This window comes from Galleria mellonella, unplaced genomic scaffold (assembly GCF_026898425.1).
Source record: "Galleria mellonella isolate WM207_F2 unplaced genomic scaffold, CSIRO_AGI_GalMel_v1 utg537, whole genome shotgun sequence".
NCBI classification, from domain to species: Eukaryota; Metazoa; Arthropoda; class Insecta; order Lepidoptera; family Pyralidae; genus Galleria; species Galleria mellonella.
Genome location: NW_026442112.1, coordinates 313,540 through 336,810, shown reverse-complemented (window position 1 = coordinate 336,810; position 23,271 = coordinate 313,540). Strand labels below are relative to the sequence as shown.

The 23,271-nt window shown below is 33.0% G+C and overlaps 2 protein-coding genes across 2 annotated transcripts; one reads left to right on the top strand and one right to left on the bottom strand.

The window, feature by feature from the left end:
* Positions 1-616: 616 nt before the first annotated feature.
* On the top strand, positions 617-10,928 carry LOC113520989 (beta-1-syntrophin). The gene is given in 7 exon segments (XM_052898725.1): positions 617-1,354; positions 2,804-2,998; positions 3,697-3,914; positions 4,071-4,156; positions 4,281-4,396; positions 4,399-4,754; positions 5,221-10,928. Coding segments are annotated over 7 exon segments (1,581 nt in total). The 5' UTR covers positions 617-858; the 3' UTR covers positions 5,335-10,928.
* A 1,331-nt stretch (positions 10,929-12,259) lies between these two features.
* On the bottom strand, positions 12,260-22,430 carry LOC113517792 (retinoid-inducible serine carboxypeptidase-like). Its single transcript, XM_052898727.1, has 9 exons — positions 22,346-22,430; positions 22,023-22,249; positions 20,687-20,786; positions 19,934-20,064; positions 18,740-19,055; positions 14,814-15,014; positions 13,671-13,748; positions 12,885-13,039; positions 12,260-12,574 (listed from the first exon to the last, which is right to left on the bottom strand). The coding sequence occupies exons 1-9, from the start codon at positions 22,395-22,397 to the stop codon at positions 12,512-12,514; spliced, it is 1,323 nt and encodes a 440-aa protein (XP_052754687.1). The 5' UTR covers positions 22,398-22,430; the 3' UTR covers positions 12,260-12,511.
* Between the last annotated feature and the right edge of the window lie 841 nt (positions 22,431-23,271).

Sequence of the window (23,271 nt, the reverse complement as noted above, 5' to 3'; positions counted from 1 at the left end):
ACTTACATACTTATCATATATACTTTATACATAGATAAAACCTTTCACTCGCATAAGAGAATAGAAAAATCCAGTTACTTTATAAAAAAAAAATACTTTTATATTACTTATGTTTTTTGAAATAGTCGCAGTCATGTGTCTATGTTATTTAAAAAACATTTTTTTAATAAATGCAAAATGTTTAGTTATGAACGTTTCCGAACGTAAGCTGGGCGGAACACAGCATTGCCATATTAGATATTTTTTTCGCAAATTTGGGTAAAATAAATTGAGTACGTGAATGAAATTCAATTGCAACGTGAATGAGCAAGTGAAATTTTTGAAAAAATGTTTGGAGAAAACTTAAATGGGATTGGAGAAATTTAGGGAAATTTCTTTAAGAGTTTTATTATTTGTAATCGTACAGTAGTACATAGATACAATAAAATATATCAATGCAAATAGCAAAACAGAATAAGAGAAACGGAGCATTGAAAAGGACAAATTGTTTTTTGTCGTTTATTTTGTGATTCCATGATAACACGTAGGATTAGGTAAAATGAAAATCGTATTCGTATCTATTATAAAATGTAGCAAAATATATAAAATTTGGGTAAAAATTAACCTGGTAACCCTGGCGAAACGTCAAATATGTATATTGATTGTGCAATTAATTTATATTTATGCGAATAATTTCAATTAATTCTCAACGATTTAAACTCACAATTAAATAAATGACAAATAAAAGATGAAGTGAATTTTTATTTTGCGTCTTCCAGTGTATGAATCAGTTTATGTAGGTTGTTTTCAATTTGATTTAGTACGAGTTTCAATGTTCTTGTCATTTGTTGTGGTTAATTAGGCAGCAGGATTAAAATTATGGTAGAGAACGGTGCATCAAGTGGGGGCAGCGATAGCCCTAATGCAACATGTGCCCGTTCTGGACTTCTAGAAACTTTGGTACGCGGTGTATGGTATAGAGTACATTGCTCTTTGGAGGATGATTATCTGAGTGTATGTTTGGACGATGGGTACGATGCGACCACTACTCTTAATGGGACACTTAATAATAACAATGTGGAGACTCCTAACAGTGACTTTACAGAGGTACCCGAAGCTATAGCAAATCAAAAACGTTTAGTGCAAGTGGTAAAATCTGATAATAATGGCTTAGGGATATCAATAAAAGGTGGCATAGAGAACAATATGCCTATATTGATATCAAAAATTTTCAAAGGTATGGCAGCAGATTTAACAGAACAGTTATATGTTGGTGATGCTATTTTGTCAGTCAATGGGGAAGATTTGAAGGATGCAACACATGAAGAAGCAGTAAAAGCTTTAAAAAGAGCAGGGAAAATGGTTCAGTTAGAAGGCAAGTATATAATATTTTCAGTAATTTAAATACTATGTATAAGTAGGAAACAATATCTTATGATATGTGTACTTAAAACATTTGTATATTGTACAGTTCATACTTTTTAGCTCTTCCTATGGCCTCTGTCAATTGACCTCAATTACTAACACTTAGTCATACTCATGTCCAGGTTTATATCATTGTGTGCAGTTTTAGTATGGAAACTAACTTAATATTGTTTAATTAGGACTTCTTTATTGTTAACTCGATTCTTTTGGCTATTTTCTCTATAATTTCTCTAGTGCTATATTTCAAAAACAGTAAACAGTACATAGAGTATCCTATGTGCTAAATTAGGATATAACCTAACCATTAACCAAATTTCATTCAAATCCATTTAATAGTTTTTATATGAAAGAGTTATAAACATTCATCCATCTATCCTTATAAACTTTCACATTTATAACATTAATAGGATACTAGCATCAGGGGTGTCATTCTCTAGATATCTGTCGATTCTAAAATAAGGGCATACAGGTATGCAACCTCAGCCTTTCGAGCCGCTGCAGTGCCCCAATCCTTTCCGCAACTGTAGTGTTCTCACTTTTCCTTTCCCACATGTTTGTAAAATATGCTGGTTCTTGTTATATATATATTATTTATTAATTATATTATTTGTAAGTAAAAATGCCGTCTGTTGACTTAAAGTATTATATATGTATATTTTGTTCTATTTCAATTGTTTTTAAATATTCTTTTTTATAAAAAACTACAATTGTCAATATATAAAAATCTCCTCTGCTCATCTCATCCTCTTATTTACCAATTTCCTTAACGCATTTCCTTCCTTTTTTCCTCAATCCTTTCCTTCATATTGTAGGTGGCGGTACTCACCAACAAATGCATTCCCAAAGAGGGTTGACATCAGGTGGATGACCAATCGTAAAACTATAAACCAAATCTTATTGTAATATGAATAAAAAACCTATTATGCCGACCCCCAAAGAAATTGGGATAAGGGTAGGAAAATGATGACTATTAATAGGATACTCCGGATGTAGTTTTTGATAAGTCCCTCTTCAGTATTTTTTCCTATCTTGATTTACAAAAGATGTTTTTGATTATTAGCTATTACTGTTCTAAAAAAATGTATATCAAGTTCCTGATATTATTCTATAAAATTGCAAACTACAAATAGATATATTTTACAATTGTGTGATATGTTTTACAAAAACACAAAAATTCTGGATTGTCAATACTACAGAAACAACAATCTACAATGGTTACCCTAGATTGCTGCTAACTAACAGTAGACAATCACAATATATTTTTGTTCACCTGTCATTTAAACAAAGTTTCATTAAAAAGTCGTATATCTGCAAAAGTTGATAGTGGCTTATTAGGCTATAAGAAATAACTTATAAATAAGAACAGTGAGAAGTTAATTAATAAATTTATTTTTTTTAGTAAAATATTTGCGAGAGGTGACACCTTATTTCCGTAAAGCTTCAATCATAAGTGAGGTTGGCTGGGAACTGCAGCGTGGTTATATGGCAGAGGCGCCACCCTCCCCACCTTCGCCGCGGCGACGTCGTGCAGATACTCGCTATGTGCCTTTGTTGATGGCTTGTGTAGCCAAGAATCTAAGGCACCATGATCCAGGCAAGTGTACCATCTTTTATTTATAAACATGGCAAGGATTCTGTGATGAGCTGAACAGGCATACATAGAGACCTTGGGACCATCTGAGGTAACATTGGTTGGGATAGGATTGTTAATAATGTGAATCAAATTTTTTAATTATATTAAATGAATTGTTTTATAGTCATGTGACAATTCAAATCTTGTAATAGATGGGTATTTTTATTGTTTCATATAGTAAATAATATTCGTGATACAATCAAGTAACTTGAAACAAGATATGCTCACTATAAGCTCGGCATCGGAAACCGGGTTCCTAAAATATGGTTGAATGCAATGATGGCTGCCTCTTAAGTCATACTTGTGAACAGCTGCTGTTTGTGAGGACTGGTCTGCTGACGTTTACTGTTTATGATTGATGGTGATATTTTATTTTGAATAATGCATGTAAATAAAATTCAATGCAAATTATAGTCCATCAAATCTCAGTCCTCCTACAAAATAAAAAATTAAAAGTAAAATTAATCTGTACATAATTAAAAGTCAACTAACACGTAAATTATGTACAGGTTAATTTAATAGTAACTGTTGCGTTTCTTATAAGTTTTTAATATATAACAAGATCTTGAACGTAACAGTTGAATCTTAAAATAATTGCAACTTAATAGCGCTCGTAAACAATTGTAATAGATTAAAGGTGATTTTATCGTGTTCCACAGAGGAGCGTACGATCGAAGTGTACTCTCCGGACGGCGTGCACGCGCTGGCGCTGCGCGCGAGCTCGGCGGGCGCGGCGGCGGGCTGGCACCGCGCGCTGCACGCGGCCGCGCGCCGCGCCGCCCGCGCCGCCCTCGCGCGCGCGCGCCCGCGCCTGCGCCCGCTGCTCGGCGACGTGCGCTACGCCGGCTGGCTCGCGCGCCGCCCGCCGCAGGACCATGTCCGTACCGCGCACTACACCAACTCCAATACGCATTTATGTTACGCTACATTTATTTATTATTTATATACATTTACGCAAAATTCCTCGCGGGGCAAACGGAGAGAACTGAGTGCCTTCGATCACTCTTGTATATATTTGTCTATAATTTTACAGATGAGCGCCTCTGGCGGGTCGGATAGCTCCGACGAAGCGGAAGGTTGGCAACCGACGTTCGTCGCCATTACCGATCGAGAATTGAGGTGAGTTATTTACAAAGTATTTAATTCCTCTATGCGGAGTCTGTACTTGTAGGCGTTAAATAAATATATTCAGTGTATTATTTGAGTCCCCGAATAAATATATGCGGATGGTGCCGCGCGGCAGGCTGTACGAGGCAGCGCCGTGGTCGGGCGAGGCGTGGTGCGCGCCTACCGAGAGCTTCGGCCTGGCGGCGACGCGGCTGGCGTGGTGGCGGCGCGGCGGCGGCGGCGGCGGCGCGGCGGCGGCGGCGGCGGCGCGGCGGCGCTGGGCGTGCGCGCGGGCACGGCGGGCGGGCTGGCGGTGCGCGCGCTGCGCGCGGACACGCCGCACGACCTGGCGGCGGTGGCGGGCGCGCTGGTGGACGGCGCGCACCAGGCGGTGCGCGCGCAGGCCGAGTTCACGTTCCGCTGCCGGTTCCGCGGCGCGTGCGCGCGGCTGTCGCTGGGCGCGGCGGGCGTGTGCGTGTGGGAGGCGGCCGGCTCGCTGGGCCGCGGCGGCGCGCGCGCGCTCTACCGCCGCCCGCTGCACGCGCTGCGCGCCTCCGCCGACGACGACCACTCCGCGCTCTGGCTGCACTTCGCCGACGATGACACTGTTGTGAGTATTCGATTGTATTTAAAGTGTGCAACTTCGCTTATGTGTGTTCTTACGATAGACACAAATTTTCCATTTCGTCCTGGATTTTCTTGTGAATTAACAAATTTATATAACCGCTTACCATCAGGTGGACCGTATGCTTGTTTGCCACCTCAGTAGTTTAAAAAAAGTATTAAATCTAAATATGCTATATATTTCTATTGAATACATGTATACTATATTATGAATATATAGTATGCGTATATTCAATAAGTATACACCCTGTTATATTATCTGTCTGCCTTTTGAATATACTTAAATTATTGATTTATATCTGACAGTCACTCGTAATTTGTGAGTTTATTTCATCACATTAATGTGAGTCGTAACAGAGCTGATGCTCTATAGTGTGAAAGGTAGTAAATTGTTATTTAAAGTCCATTTTAAATATTTACTATATTTATATATAAATACATTTGTGTGTCAGGAGTTGGACATGGAAGGCAGCCCGAAGCCGGCGGTGTTCATCCTGCATAATCTATTGTCGGCGCGCGTACACTCGCTGCCGGGCGGCGAAGCAGCTGACGTCAACCCCCTATAACCCGAGCCACGCCACTAGCAGCCAACAAATGGCGGTAATGCATTTTTGAATCTCTAATTATTATCTGATTACATTACAGAGATAAATCTAAATAGATGTCGCAGGCGGGCCATATTTTTTTGCCACTTCAAGGGGTGTTTTCTACGAGAATAGAACAGGCGCTTATAGTACGTAAACCACGCAGACGATGGTGTTTTCAAACTATTTTCACATTCATTTTAAAAATGGGAACATCTGTTGTCACATCGGTGGCGATATATTTAACTACGATAACAATAACTAATATAATAGCTTTGTTTAATACGTGGGAATCCTCGTAAAACTGATTGGAAACCTATAATTCTTTAGTAATTATAGAGACGTTCTTGATGTTCAATTACGTGTAATGTAGCTAGAGTCCGATTAAGAGCTTTCTATTCAACAAGTACAAGTGAACAAATAGGTACATTTGCGGCATCTATTTAATTATTTCTGTTGATTACTCTGTACACGTAAGAACTTCTGAACATGTTTAGAGTAAACAGGTAGTACCTACTCATACAAGTCTTGAAAAGATCGACTATAAAGACAAGATTCTGGAATATGTAATAATTATGTTGTCATGTTTACTCCTAAGATTTAAAGCATGCTTTAAGTTATGATATATATAGAGTAGCAAATGATAGAATTATGTTCGTTTAAATATAGACAGTCAACCGAAAGTCAAACAGTAGTCGAGGAACTGTTTGACTCTTAAATTTACAGAACAGAAAAACAGGAGAAGTGTAAAGTAGACAAATTGCGTGTTATATAATTAATTATAATTAGTTCTAGAATAATCAAATATTTGCATCGTTGTAGTTGACTTTAATTTCGTAATTGTATCACCTCGCTGTTATTAATGAAAGTAAAAGACTATTTTGAAAAACGCAAAATCTACAGTCGTGTAACAATTCTGTTAAAATTTATTTTCAACAACATTTGACACCAATTTCTTTCTTAAACAAAGTTTATTATATTGAATACTATTATTGTGATATATAAGTACACACACATGTATATATTAAAATGTTACACTATAAAGTAACATTTTATTGTAATATTCGTTTAAACTTCTTTATACGAGTCCATATTCATATCAACATATCTGCGGTGGCTCAGGAAATATTTAGGAATATATTTGCCATATCATATTATGGTATTGATCTGCCTATTTTCTATATTCTTTATAGAACTACCTATTAGTATCTCAATAGTATTTTTTTAACATTATTTGTGAATTTGGTATAGACATGGAATGGAGGACATTGGTACGTATTTACATACTTACACAATAAATATGCTTGATATGTTAATGCTATATAAATACAAAATAAAACACCAACATGTAGGACATTATTACAAAATTGTATTAATTTATCCTCATTATAAATTGTGATTACCTTGTAATGATAAAATTAATTAATTATAATTAATGGGATTGAAAGTAATTGGAAAAGTATCTCCGATATCAATTATTATCACTATCGTAAGTATGTCTACAGATAAGTTAGTGCTGTTTTTGTGAAGAATTAAACAATATTATTTGAATAATTTTCATAGAGTCATTATAGATGTAACGGTATAAAGCGTCGTTCACTTAACGCCGTGCGGTCTTATACCACCGTATCATCAGAGACGTACCTTCTATTAGCCGCGTTCATACATTTCGGGCCATCTATATGTACATAGCGAGATTTCTTGTTTAATACAGAATAATCGATAATTGGAACTAGTTATTCAAAAAACATCCTCTTTACCTGTAATGTCCTAAGAGCAGTTTTTTTTTGCATAACTAGCTAAATTATTGTAAATTATCTTTTTGTTTTTTATTTTAATATTTTCGTTACGTTTAGTAAAATAACTTTAATAGTTATGCCAAAATATCGTCTAGGAATCTAATAGCAATGATGATTGATACATATATTAAAACATGCATCGGAACACTGAGGGCCGACATGCACTTGACATAGAACTATGTAAATTAGTATATACAAAATGTACGCAAGTATTTTTGCATCCATCCCTAACGAGCACTAACAGCGCCCGACGCTGGAGTCGTGTGAATGACGCCTTAGTATTAGAAGGTTGATTATATTTGTTTGAAAATTTCGAAGTGTGAATCTCAATTCAAAATTTTTTTAAGTTTAATTATGATAGTTGAGAGCCATTTGTATAATATTTTTTTACCTATACTTTTTATACCTACTTTTAGTATTACGTTTAGTGATTTCCTTAAAAACACTAATAATCTCATACCCGCGCCTTGGTTGAATGCATAAGTATGTTCGAATTAGAATTGGCGAAATACTAGTAAATTTTTGTTCAGGATTATTTTACGTGATAATTTGCTTTTAATTATTATTAAATATTTACAAGTGTCTTATGCAAATTAGAATTATACTCGTTTCTGCCTTATATTGATGACTAGAATAGATGTAAATGATTATGCGTTTACGACTTTTTGTACTATTATAATACTTTAGATTTTTGAACGGCTTACTGATTTTTAAAGCAAAAAAGAGATTATCTATATATGTGACGGCGACTAAAAAATAATGGCGTCACTAATCGGTCCGCGCGGGTACGAAAGTTCTACCGTATATTTACAGTACAATAAGCTGATATTAACTTCCAAAGAATTAATCTCATATAATTATTTTAAATTTGTATATTATGCGAGTGTGTAAGTGAAATAGGGGTGGCGGCTGACTCGTCTAAAACTATGGCGCAGTTATATTGTAACAGTTCACTCTAGTGGCTTAATGTAATACGGATATATTCAACTACTACTATAAAGCAACTAACTATACTTTTATACATAAATCGAGTTTGTACCGCGTTGGTAATTTTTTGATTATGCTGTGATTGCATAGGTTTGAAATCGGTATTTTACAAATTCTAATATCGGAAACTCCTGTTAAATAATTTCAATAAAAAAAGAATGAGACTTCATTGGAGTAGTCTTTTAGTTTAAGGTGTAATCAACTTGAATTGGATTACTTATACATTTTTGTTTTCAAATTTCTTTTTAGGAAAGATGTGTGTACATGCTAATGTTATTTCGCTCATTTTACATGCAATAAAAAGAAAAAAATATATACGGCGCCATCTTTGAGACTTAAGCCGGCATCCCTGTTGCAGATATTTTTCTAATATGTATGTAGACACATTGAAACATTCCCAGAATGTATTTAATTAGAATTATGCTTTAATTTTCTGTAGTGAGTTATTTATAGCACAGAATGAAGGGTCGGTAGCTCGGGTTGTATATTGAAGTATGTTACCTATCATTACTGTTTTAATTTTTCAGGGTCTTTGCTGATTTTATATTAAACTGTAAAGTTCTTATTAAAAAGTCATTACTCGTTTTACGGATTCTTGTAGAAAACTGTCAATTAGATGAAGAGCAAAATATGAATCCTCTTGAGAATTATCAAATTGGTGACTTTAGACATCTGGTTCTAATGAGTATCGTACTTTGTTAATAGCTACATTGTGCTTTTTTTTTGCCGATTTTAAATCCGAGTCATTTAACTGTTTTTCTTTTTTTATTTATTGTATATATTACGCCATATCATTACAAATTGTGATCGGATTTCGACGGCTTTCTATTTAATTGAAAGTATTTAGGTTTTCAAAATTTAGTCTGTGTTAGTTTTTTTTTAAGAAAATTCTTAAATTACCTCATGAATATTTAAAGACTCAAATACTATGCTAATGGTAATTCTATGGTCAACTCGAGGCGCTGTACATCTCGATGTCTTATAAGCTAGCTTAAGGTTTCATGTACATTACGTAGTTAATAATAACGGTCGTACGACTAAACGGGCAATATGTGAAGTGATAACGAATTACTTTTTAGATATATTTATTTTATTATCAGAAATTTACATATTTCGTTTAAAGCTATTATAGGAGTTTAGCGTAATATTGTTTACTCTGTACTCAGTATTTGTAATTCATATCTTGCTGACATATTTTGTACTTTGTAAACTATATGATTGTATATTTAATAACATAATACACCTGTTGTCTAACAAATGGCACTTTATCGACTAATGACTACTTGATATCTAAATAATGATATTCTCTTTAGGAAGGAGTACTTCATCCGTTTGTGACGTGTATGCGGCGGGAGAGGCATAATATTCCTCTTTCGTTTGTTGACTCGTATTCCTTTGTAATAAATATTTCATTTCACTAGTGGAACACACTTTTAAAAGTATTTTACTATGTTTGTAATTTTAAATATTTGATTTCACTGTATATTAATAGAAATAAGTCAGTTATTGTTATTTTATGTTTAATTTGATTGTAGAGAAAAAAATATCTATTTAAGTAAACTGTCAAGTAGACTCTGATTTCTGTCTTTTTTAAATAATTATTAAGTTTAAAAAAAATATTGTTTATTATTTGCAATTATATAAAGTCCGTTGTTAGACAATATCCGTATCTATATACACAACAATGTTTAACTGTAAGTCTTTCCATTATTATAACTTATCAAGGAAAATGTAATCATCGCTAGGTTTAAGTAGATATCTTTGAATAATGAAGCTCTTTAAACTTACTCTAGTTACCGTATCTTGTAATATTTCAAAACTAAAATTATTAAGGAACGTATGTGTTACCATAACGAATATTTAACACAAAGTGTTGCCATATCACTAACTTGAAACTAATGCTAAGACATAATAACTTGTAATCTCCTAGAATTTCTACTGGTGACATTCCTTCGTATGTTTTTTTTATCTTTAACGTGATTACTGTTATATATAACTAAATAAATTAAGAAAATTTTTAAATGTATGTTTTAAAAAGCAAAAGTTGGCTTTCATTGTATTGGCTAACGCTTATAGTGTTTTTTGCGATTGCATGAAATTGGAGAATTAGTTCCGGAATGTGACCGTAGAGGTTAGTTCCGGGGTTAATTCCAAAATCAGGCAAATACTTTATCTGTATTTTTTTTTAATAATATCTAATGATTTTATTTAAAAATTGGGAATACTAAATGCTAGTTACGTTCAAACACTGACATATTTTAAGCAGCGTAAATAAGTGCTTTTATTTACTTATTTTTATAAAAACTAATACGGGTCATATTTCTGAGAAAGTCTTTATTATGTTTTATTATATACTTAATTGTAACTATTTAGAGACTAACCTGATTGATATTAATTATTATTACTTTTTAAAAATATACTTTTTTTTTATTTGTAGTACTTCTTTAATTATTATTTATTTGATCATAAACAATAAATTTGCATAGGCATAAATCATTAATTTATCTCAATTTATATAATGTATAATTGGTATTTGTATAATACTTTTGTAGTATCTGAAAATGCTTTACCCGGCATAATATTCGTTGGTGTAATATTTATTATTTCCTCTTCAGGCAATTGTTTTTCTGATTATACCTGAAGAAGCAATGGAAATATTACAACAAAAACGATGTTATATTTATTGTTTGTGCTCAATTTATTTATTTAATCCAAACTATTTAAAAAGCTTTGTTAATATTGGTATATAAAGTTCTGTCATTAAGAAGCATTAAAAACAACGAAGAAATATTGTGCTTTTATTTTTATACCTACGATGCAAAAGATGTACTTTTTAAAGGTGAAATTGGGATGGTAACCCCATTCCGCCAGAGGGAGAAGAGATTGTTATAATGGAGTATAGTAGCTTCATTACTTGTAATAAATCTTGTCAGGTCGACCTCTTTGCAACCCTCTGAAAATCGTCGTGTTCAAAACCAAGCGATTTCATTACGATGAGCTAACTGACGTACCTCATCATCATCCTCACCTATTATTTCTCACTATTCATTATCAGCCATTAAAAAAACCCAATCCGCTTTCGCAGTCGGATTATACATTGGCGGTTTATGAATAAATGATAAGTGAAGATAAGTCAGTACATCGTGACGAATTCACCAGACACCACGATGATTTCCAGAGAGGACCACATTAATGTTTACCTGACGGGGTATATTAGTAATCCTCAGGAGTGACTTCCCATGCATACCATGGGCTTGAAATGAAACTGGTGGCGTGTATAAATAATAAAAATAGGAGGAAGAGATTGTTAGTAATCGGGAGGTAAGTTCCTATTGCTATCAATATATACCGTCAGGTAGACCTCCACGCGGTTCCCTCTGGAAACCATCGTGACTAATTTATCGTTGAATTCATCACGATGGGCCAACTGACCTGCCTTTTCATCCTCACCAATCATCCCTCACTGATACCCCGCCAGTATATACTACTATACTATTTATACCATTCCATTACCATCCATTTATAATAAAAAATCTTTTAATAAAAACAAAGGAATAAAGTACAAGTATTTTAATAATTTTATGGGCCATAATTATTCACAATAATTATGATTGAATACAAATTACCTTGTATGGGATTATAGATAATAATCTAATCAGGGGCCACCAATAAAACTAATGATTAATTAATATGCTTTATTTTATCTAAATAGAGGTGAAAATGCCTGGATAAAAATTCTTCTGATTATTTTAAAAACAAATTTCTTTCTGATGAGGATAATAATAATGTCATTGTACTAGGAATTTCTTGCTTACTTTCCAGAACATCGTACTGACTTTTTAGTTATTCTCTATTTACATTTCTTTTACTGCTTAAACTATTGATAATATTTTTTATGATCTGCTTTATGTATTTATTTGAATATATATATAATGTTGTAAATATTTGTATAAAGTTATTTTCAATTATTTATTATTTAAAATTATCGCTGTGTTTATTTTAAAGTAACGCCACTAACTGTTTGCCCCATGGTTGACTGATAGAGAATGCCTTTAGATATTATATCCACCATATGTACCTTTATAATGTACATTAAGTTAAATAAAAACAAAACTAGTAAGTACTGATGTATATATCTATATTATATATTGGATTATAATTTTGTCTAAATAAATTGATATTTTACTAAGATTATCTTTTCGAACATTTTTGTTCAACATTAAATTGATATTGAGTGCTATATTTTGCCACGATGACAGTAATTGATAAATGTGTTAGGTAAATAGTGTTAGGTTAATAACTATAATAAAAATGACTTTACGAATATGTAATAAAAAAAATATGACTAAGTATGCTTATTAGATAATTTGGTATTATCCAAATGAAGTCATATCGCGTAGAACAGCATTTGCCCCGGCAGGATTGTCCCTTGGTACCTTTAACAAAAAATGTATGAATAATTCTATAGTACCTATTTACCTATTTAGACAGGTGCTTATATAAATTAAATACTTATCTATAAAAATAACAACAAAATATTTTTGCAAATTTACAGTCATTTTGCAAATGTTTATGGTCGGGATCATTACAAAAAATACTATTAGATAGTGATGCGTAATGCTGAAAGACGTCTAAATACCATAAATCATATATTTGCTAAACAAAGGAACTAAACCAATAAAAATAATTACTTTTTAAATGTATTTTTTCTGTGAAATAAAGTTTATACCGTGAAAGAATACTTACACTATGTCCTGCATGATTAATCCAAAAGAACCTAAAGTTTCCATATGATTTATAGTACCCTTCCAGTGTGTTATCTTCCCAAATAGGAAGGCGAGGTGCTTTCCGGTACTCTTCCGCGCCAGCCCACTTCAACCGATCTACCCATAATATTTGTCCTGTAAATATATTATTAATAGTTATCAACACTTTTTGTACATAGAGTTGTTTTAAATAAACATTTTAGTTTTGATTGAATTTCAATATCCGTACACGCCATGACATAATTGCATATCTTTTGCTTTCCTATTATATTGCAACGGTAAAATCTTATAATATCATTCGTGCTGTTTTATTGTCGCTGTAAAATAAGCGCTTTTAATTTCCTACGACGATATTGTGAATATCCACAATTTAACGATATCGTGGACGTGTACGATATTTCAGAATTGTCTGTATGCAACTGCTTACATTTTGCTCTCCTATTATATCGTGACGCTAAAAACGTAGAACGCAGTGCTCTGTTAATAGTAACATTGAAAGATTAATGCTCGTGTTAAATCAGTTGTCGAAGTCAGTAGTTTATCGATGTCAATACAGATAAAAGCTACTACACGGCCAGGCGATTTTTGGATACTTAGATAATTTAATTTATCGTGTCTACTAGTAATCACTAGAAGGAATTACTGCGTTGACTTCTGGGTAAATTAAAAATCTAAGTTTTTGGACTTATATAAAAAAAAACTATTAAAATTTTATTAATACTATAATGATTTAAATACAATATAATAAATAATTTACAATTCTTACCTGGTGTATCACAAATGAGATCAAGATTTCCGTTATACTTGGTCAAAATAATATTCGTTTCGTTTAACAGCTTTTCAACTAAAAAAATAAAAAGTGTTACATTATAAGTTCATTCATGGTTCAAGACCTCAGGTAAACACCTAGGCTACTTTAAATTTTTGTATTATTAGTTTGCTCAGAAACATTCACATTGCCAGCATAGATTAGAAGGCAGATTTTTGACGTTATAGTTTTGGGATCAAATCCAATTTACATCGAATAATCGTCAAACATCAACAGATCGACTTATGTAGAATACAAGAAAATTAATAGATGCTGCAACTGCATGTAAAACTCTTTGTATCAATTTAATAAAATAAGTATATGGCCATAGAAGGCCCAAAAGGATGTAATTGGACTCTGACAAAATTTGAACTTGAAGTTTGTTTATAATTATCATCAAAATTTTTAACGAATAAACGAACTGTCATTCATGTGATAGAAAGTGGTAACCGTCGCGCACCATGAAAAGCACAGAATATTATAACGCTTATAGTATTTTGCTATTCCTACGATTGTTGGGGGGAAATAATTGTAGTTAATGGGATCGTTTAGCCCCATTGTTAGAAGTATAAACTGTTAGGTCGACCTCCTCGCAGTTCTCTCTGGAAACTATCGTGATTAATTGTTATTGAATTTCTTACAATGGACTCTATCCTGATTTCGTTCTCACTTATCACTGTTTACTGGTACTCTTCGAATATATATATATATATATATATATATATATATATATATATATATATATATATATATATATATATATATATATATATATATATATATATATATATATCTATATATATATATATATATATATATATATATATATATATATATATATATACCTGCCAGGTTGTCTGTAAGAGATTGCTTTTAGCGATAAGGCCGCCTTTTGTATATGCACATTCTGTATAAATACTCCTTGTATACATCTCTACTGTGCGCAATAAAGAGTTTATTATTATTATTATTATTATATATCAATAACGCAAGGAGTTAAATCCAGGCATGCTAGCACAACTACTCTAAGGAAAAAACACGACAGGGACAAAGGTACCTAAAGTAGACGAGTTTAAATAAATTATAAATATAAATACTAACTTCCTTCGTCAACTGGTTTCATGAAATCTTCATTTAAGTAACTGAATACAGGGCCGGATTGTGCACCCCAGGTCACGTTCTCTGGGATGCCAAGTAGTTCTTTAACTACAGTGTTCATCAATGTATTTGTATTCCATTCTTCGTTTCTGTCATCATTTGTAATATAAGGCGTGTTGTGAGTCATAATGTCTCTTGCACGCTCTGTAAGTATTATAGTTATAAATGATAATTAAATGACTTATTTACTTAATTATTTTGTTGTTCGATATGAAGTAGAGCGCTATGTCATACCATTATTAGAGATACAATTAATGAAAAATATAATAAAAATCCACTGTGTCGTCTTGGAATAAAATGAGCCCCCTTTTCTTTTGCTATGGGTATCGTAAAAGGCTTTTAAGGGTATTGAATGCTCTGTCTTAAAATATCACTAAAGTCCAACCACGGTTGCCAATCCGCATGCCAAGCATGGCAATTAGGGGAGACCGAGGAGAATTGAACCAAAGGTGGGTTGAAACGATATAAATTTCTCGGAACCTAAAAGGACTAGCAAGTTGGCAACTTTGCTAATTTTCTCTTCCCGCCACCCGCTCGGGCGCTCAGTATTCGTCCATGCGCCATGATCAACGCTTACGCCGCTATTAAATGTCAGGTGAAAAATTAATAAAAGTAAGTTTTCATTATAATAATATCTTCATCTAAATTTTTATTAATTAACTGTTTTAGCCTAAGTGTATTATGATATTTGCCAGCTTATGAATCTAAGATTTAAACTGTAATAAAGATTTTGCATGATTGTGTAGTGTAATAAAGTTATGTCCGCTCAAACCTAATGGCAGCCGATTTCTGTGCCCTGGGAGAGTTGAAACAGCCTGTTTCAACTCACCTCGTTTGCATTTTGTTATGCATTGGTATTTTGTTTTAAGTAGATTTTTCATTTGTAACGGTATGCTTTGAGCTTAGCTTAGGTTTTAGGATGCCGAACGAATACAAACGGAAGACTGACCGAGATATGGCAAGCAAAGAAATATATGAACTAACCGCTGAAGAAGTTATGTTACGTAATAAAACTCTTCATGATGCTGCCAAAAGTTATAACTTAACCCACACATTGCTTTATAGATACATTAAAAATAAAAAAAGCCTACGAAATCAATAAAACAACCAAACTACCATCAGTTGGGTATCATAGCCCTACAGAATATAACTGCAGGATTTCTGATAACTGGATTGTGACCGCTCAATACAGACATATTTGGCGATGACGAGTTTTTACCCAATCAAGTCACCGATCGACCGTTGCCATCATCAGTTATGCAAGAAAATTCTGTTAACCAAGGAGAAGAAACTGAACTTTAAAGTGAAGATAATCGAACTCGAAGTCCTTCGGTCATTAATGCATTGTTAAATAATTATTCAGGTTCTGAAACGGATACAAATGTAGCTGAAGTATCATCGTATCCACTTAATATTCACGATATCGTTCCTAATCATGACTTCGATGGTCCTCACACTGATAACATCAGATAGCCCCACCGTTTCAGCTTCCATCAGATCCACACTCGGTGTATTCTCTCCAGACAATCCGACTTTTACCGAAAGCAGTTCCTAGGAAAGGTACACAAAATAGAAAAAAGGTAATTTTTTTTTATACAACTTAGAATGGCATACAAGCTGACGGCCCACCTGATAGAAAGTGGTAACCGTCGCCTATAGACAAGAGCAATACCATGGACATAACAGAGTATACAGTTTCGTCCATGATACCCCCCATGCGTTGCCATTCCTGAGGACTTAGGTGTTGTTCCTCTGTAAATTCACGCCTTATCCCACCCTTCAAACCGAAACACAGTCATACAAACACAATTGCTTCACGGTTGAAACACGAATGGGACAGAGGTACCCGAGCAATTGACTTTTGTACAGTCTCCCTCTGGTAAAAATCAGCCATATTAACTAATACGCCAGTGAAAAATGAAATAGCAGCAATTGAAGCCAAAAGAAATAGTAATAAATTAAAAAGCCATCTATTTAACCTGAAAGAAAAAACTGCGAAACCAGTGAAAAAATAGTAAAATCAGCAAAAAGAAAAGCTAAGAAAGGAAAGACAGGAAAAGCTAGTAAAATAGGAGATAGCAGCAATGATGATGACGAGCACTGCTTCTGCAGAGTTTGTGTAGAACCGTTTTCACGAAGTAAGCCAAATGAACAATAGATCCAGTATATGGAGTGTAAGGCATGGGCGCACCTGGAATGAACTGAAGGCGAGATGTCCTATGGGTGCCATAATAATTTGTTTAACTAAGATTGTTTTATTTTTTTATTTTCTATAAATTTCAATGTTTAATTATTTGCTATTTTTTTTTTCTAAGATCTCAATATTATAACTATGAAACTGATAGTACAAATTAAGGATAATTGTAACTTTAATATAACATTTAGGTACTTTCAAATCTGTGTTTCTTAATAATGGATTGCTTGCAGATAATAATTGTTTCAACTCTCCTAGACCAGTGTTTCAATTTATCTCAGTAAGAGGAGAGTTGATACAAAGTCACTAGTTGTCTTTAAGTCAACTTTTTATGGATAAAAAAGAAGTAGTAGCAGTTTTATCCTAAACATTTATTAGTTAGATAAACAAGGTTTCATTTAGTATAATACAAGATCATTTCTATCGCTTAATGAAAAAGTTATGGGTTTCAATATAAAAAATGGTTCAACTCTCCTCGGTCTCCCCTACTGGCCCAAAACCCATTAAGGGGAAGCCTATGTTCAGCAGTGGACGGTTAAGGGCTGATATGATGATGACGCTAAAAGAAACGCTAGATATTTTTCGCCACTTCATCCGCAGTATTTATATCCGAAATCCGAAAACCTATAGGTTACATATCGTCGGATTTTCGAGAATAAAAACGATTACTTAAATAACAAACATGCATGGTGTTAGTCGATAATTCACGGGCTAAATGACCGTGTTATATTAGACATTTGAATAAATACAAATATTGTTAACTAAGATTTAAAAGAATAACTTTTGAGTTTCATGCAGGTTCTTCTTTGCAGATAATGACATTCCGAACCTAGTAGTAAAATTATAAAAGATGACGATTTGAATGCGCTTATAAAGAAGTGAGATATCAATTAATAGAAATAAATAATGAAATATTTATTTGAGATTACTTAGGACTGTATGCATAATTCATGTTTCAATACTTTCATCAGTCTGTTGACACTACTAGATATGAAAACATTATTTCTACTATTGTAATACTTTAATTTGCCTCTAACTCCTCTTCATATTTTATTTTGTGGAAAAAAATTGCCATTTATTTGCCCTCGTAAATCTGGTGTCTGAGACACTAGTTAGGTCCTTAGATACCCCATTTGCTAGCAATATACTCTATCAGGTCGATATCCACGCTGTTCCCTCTGGAAAACATCGTAGTTAATTTTTGTGGAATTTGTCACAATGGGCCTACATTCATCCTTACTTAACATCTCTCACTGGGGGGAAAGAGATTGTTAATAATGGGGAGGTTAGCCTCCGTTGCTATCAATGTACCCTATCAGGTCGACTTCCACGCGGTTTCCCCTGGAAACTATCGTGACTAATTTATCGTTAAATTCGTCACGATAGGTTACCTGACCTGCCTTTTCATACTCACCACGCGCAGGCGGGGTATCCATGCCATTTTCACCCATTCAAAAAAAAACCTTTCACTGGTACCCTGCCAGCGTCTACGTATAGCGCAGCCGGGGTACCATACTACTATTCCATTCTCACCTATTAAAAAAAGGCTTTTAGATATAATGGTCTATTATTGTAACAAATTTCACTATAATCCTTTCTACACAAATAAACACAAAAATATAGGCGAACCGAGAATCTCTTTTTTGAAATAGTATAAAAATAGTAAAGTACCTACCCATATCACTTCTTGTATCCGGTAAAGAGACGGACATTTTTGTGAGTATGTTATAAAAATCTACTGACGTAGTCCGTTGGAACACTGCTCTCTGTGTGGCAGCCCATTGTTGTGTAGAGCTCACATATTGACCCTCGTTGAATAAGCTTTCGGCTTTTCTAGCTTCACTTTGGATATGTTCATAACCTTCTTGGTCTACCAGGCCGGCTGCTAGAAGTAGTGGGCCCCAAGTGAGCGTAGAATCCACTGGAGATATCCAGGCGTTACCCATTGCTATGCCGCTAATATTTGATTTAAGCCTGCCTTGTTGTTCTGCCTGCCATTTTATAATCGTTCTTAGTATTAGTGAATTAAATAAAATAGAAACTACTTTTTTACGTACGCTATAATTAAGTACCATAAAATACCTAAAAAAAACAATGAAAAATTAAAATACATACAACAACATGCATACTACATACAGACAAAGAACACATTTTTTTGCGTTCCCTCTTCACGGCGATAATTTTTCTTTGTTTCGTTACTTTTATTTCTAAGTAAATTAGTAGATAGTTTATCTATTGGGTAATTTAAAAAAAAATTGGTTCTCATAACAGTAAAAGATAATTTTTTTGATTCCTCAATGAAATTAGTTAACGAGACTGAATTGAGATTGCAATAAACAGACAGATAATTAACAATACTAATAATAAAACAATTACATGTATTATTGTAAGTAGATATATTAATTATTTTTAATGGGTGAAATGAAATGGTAACATCTCTTAAAATTAATCACGACAGTTTCCAAGGGAAACCACGTTGAGGTCGACCTGACAGACCATATTGCTAGCAATGGGGATTTTTTTAATGGGTGATAATGGAATGATAACCCCACCCGCGCTATCGGTACACGTTGACGGGGCATCAGTGAGGGATGATGACAATGAGGTAACGAGGAAAGCAGGTCAGTTTGCCCGTCGTGACTAACTTGACTAGAATTAACCATGATGGTTTTTAGGGGGAATCGCGAGAGGTCAACCTGATAAGATGTATTGCTAGCAATGGGGTCATTAAACCCCATTACTAACAATCCTTTTCCCCTCTTAATGGGGATGTTAGACCCCATACTAATACCCCCTTTTCCCTTGATATATTGATTTATTATTATATTAGAAAAATAAAAATAGTGTCTACCTATTAGTAAAAACTGACCTCATGAATTCGGATACCCATATCGATTGCCATCTTTCCTCCGTATGATTGACCATAAAGATACAAAGGAACTCCTTCAAATTCTGGATTTGATGAATAAAAACCTCTAAGTAATTCAACGAAATCCAGAGCTGTAAAATTATATACATTAAGTATTTAAATGATTTTCCCTTTGTTGTAGGAATTTCACTTCTTATAAGATCATCATAAAGAATAACAACAATCTATACACAATGCCGCTACCTGAAAGGTGTCTATGTGTATCGACCAGCAACGTTTATATATGTACTTGTATTAGATATACTTGTACCTTGAAGCGTAAATTTAATTTTTATATAATGCAGGGGCAATGTCGAGCATACGGCCCCAATGAGCATCCGCAACATCAGAAGAAATGCTCGTGAATTAAACATATTTACTAGCACATTATTGAATTTAGCTGTTCGGTTTTTGCCCTTAAATATTCTATAGTTTTCTTTCAACTTCTTTCGTTGACTGTAAAAGATCCCTATGGTATAAGTCTTTCATTGTATATTAAATCTTTTAATGTGTCCAATGTAAATTGTGTACAATAAATATTTTACAATACAATACAAATTATTATTCAATTATCGCTAATTTTATCTCTTTATGTCATATATTCGTCGTCTCTATACGTCATTTTTATTATATTATATATTTACAATATAATCTTAATTGTATTAATTTATCAATCTACTTATACCTAATCTTTAAATATTTATGCTAATCTACCTATTTCGTCATTGGTTACAGTCAGTAAATTCAGATTCTCCACGTAACTGTAGCCGGTACCAACGGGGTTGTCCACAAACAGTACATTAAAATTTTTTACCTGCAAAAGAAAAATAAGTTATAACAGGTAGGTAATCCTTATTTATATAAAGGTGAAAGTTTAAATGTTATTGTTTATTATTTATTTGCACTTAAAGGAATGAACAAAGTGAGTATAATTTAGTACACAGATAGACCTTATCCTAGATTGACAAATTGGAATACATACGAAATAGAAATTATTGACATATCGTTAAGAGAAAGTTTTATCAGTGAAACTGAATGACTATCCTGAAAAAATACATGAGTTGAAAAATTGCCTCCTATCATTAACCGTTTTTTTTTAACTATTCTAATATGTTAAACTGTACCCTTAAAAGAATGCTACATAGTTATTTTCAATAAGTTAGTTCATAGCTACTTCTAAAAAATGAATATTACAAATAGCTGCACACAGCACGACATAAATAAATAATGTATCTATTCTAGGAAAGTTAGTCTTTTGTGATAGAAGACTCTAGAAGCATTCCAATTATGGGCGTTCACGAAATTTCCATACAGCTTTTGAATATCTTAATTGTTTTTTAATTACTATTCTAATGACGTTTTTAACTGCTCTATCTATAGCTAGTTAATATACAGCTAAGGCAATATAATACAGGATAGACAGAATGTACTGATTTCCTGAAATATACTTTTTGACAATTATATAACACCATGTCGCAGAGGCCTTTTGTCATTTTGAAAGTTCACACCTCACACTAACAGTAAATTTATATAAATACTATTGTATTTTTATGTTATAAGAATACATTTAAGGGTTATTTTGCACATTATTTATCTTTCGTAAAAATAAAAATCAATATGGAAGAAAATCCTGTTGAACGTAAAAATCGGTTCAGAATTAGGAAAGATAATAGTACTCGTAACAATAAAAACAAAAAAGGAGTTGTAAATTTCTTTTTCCATAAGTCGCTTAAGAAATAAACACAATAAATACAAAAGAAAATAACTTTTTTTTTATAAGTAAGCTTAATAAATTAACAAATAAAAAATAAAATAATAATTAATAAGAAATTTCAATTAGTTTTATTTTTTTTTATTGACCATATCACAAAAAAATGTCTGGTACAAAAGGCAGACTTAATACTATATAGCTATCTTTCCCAATTAATCTTTGGCAAAACAGAAATGTAATTATGCGGTGAAAAAATTGAAAATTGTTGCAGATAAACAATTACACGTACGAATTCGTTAGAAATAAATTTTAATAAGTATAAAAATTACAAGCACTTACCCAAGTGTGGTTTCTTTCTTGAAGTCTCAGATCAAGTGGTCCCAATAATTCAAAATTACCAAACCCTGTAGAAGAACCACCAGGGCCACCCTGTAGCCATACTATTAGGGGTCTCTCCGTATAGTTTTTGACAGGGGCCGTGGTATAAAATAACCAATAAAACATATGGGCCCCTTGACGGACAGTCACATAGTCGGAGGTGAATTTATAGGGACCATAATCAATGCCTGTAAAATATTCAAAATTGTCAATAAATCGTCTAAGGTATAATTAAAAAATTTAAACAATAGAATTTTTATTATTATCTAACAAAACGAACTAACTAGTAACGAAAGTAAACGATAAAATTGAAATAAATAACGAAAAACACAACATTTTTACATAAGTCAAATAGCAACACTAAAGCACATTGATCAATTAAAATCAGGTTAATATTTTTTCTTATCTAATTGATTATATCTCAAATCTCAAGTTCATACAATATATTAAAGATTGTCTACAAACTTGTTTATATCACAATGATTTATAAAATATGTACCTATGTATACGTATTGGGTTGAATAACTTTTGTATTACTAATTAGTTCGCTACTTTTTAGAATAATTATTTAGTTAGTTATTAAAAAAATGAATGATCGGAGTCTAAAATCAATTTTTCTTTCGATATATAAAACTGAAATGAAAACACGACAAATATATAAGCCTTCCATACGTATTAAAATTGCACCAGTTCTCCAGCAGTCTAGTTAGAGTGGGGCTTCTAAAAATTAAGTCGTTTTTAAAATCACGTTTCTATAGAAAAACGTTCAATTATTTAATAAAAGTGTTGTTTGTGAACACTTCTTGAAAGGGATGTTAATAATTTCAATTTTAATCTGTATAAATAAACCAGAAGAAATCAGAATACATTTGTATTCTATATTCATATAAAATACTGTAAAATATTGTCAGGAATAAGCACGTGTTAAAAGTGAAAGGCACTTCCATTTGTTTTGCGTAATCTTGCTTTACCACAGAAACAGGTATTTGCTCGGCCTGATCACATAAAACTCTAGTGCTCGTAAAATTAAATACCATCACTACAACTATTTTTTTAAATCCCGCTGGATCTCTGTACAAAAGATTAGATGGATACATTAATCCACTCGGATTTCTGCCACCAAAGAGCTATGCTTCAGTTGAGTTTTGGTTTGAAGAATCTTTTTATACAATCACAACAATCGCCTGATCTTCAAAGAAGGATATTTTGT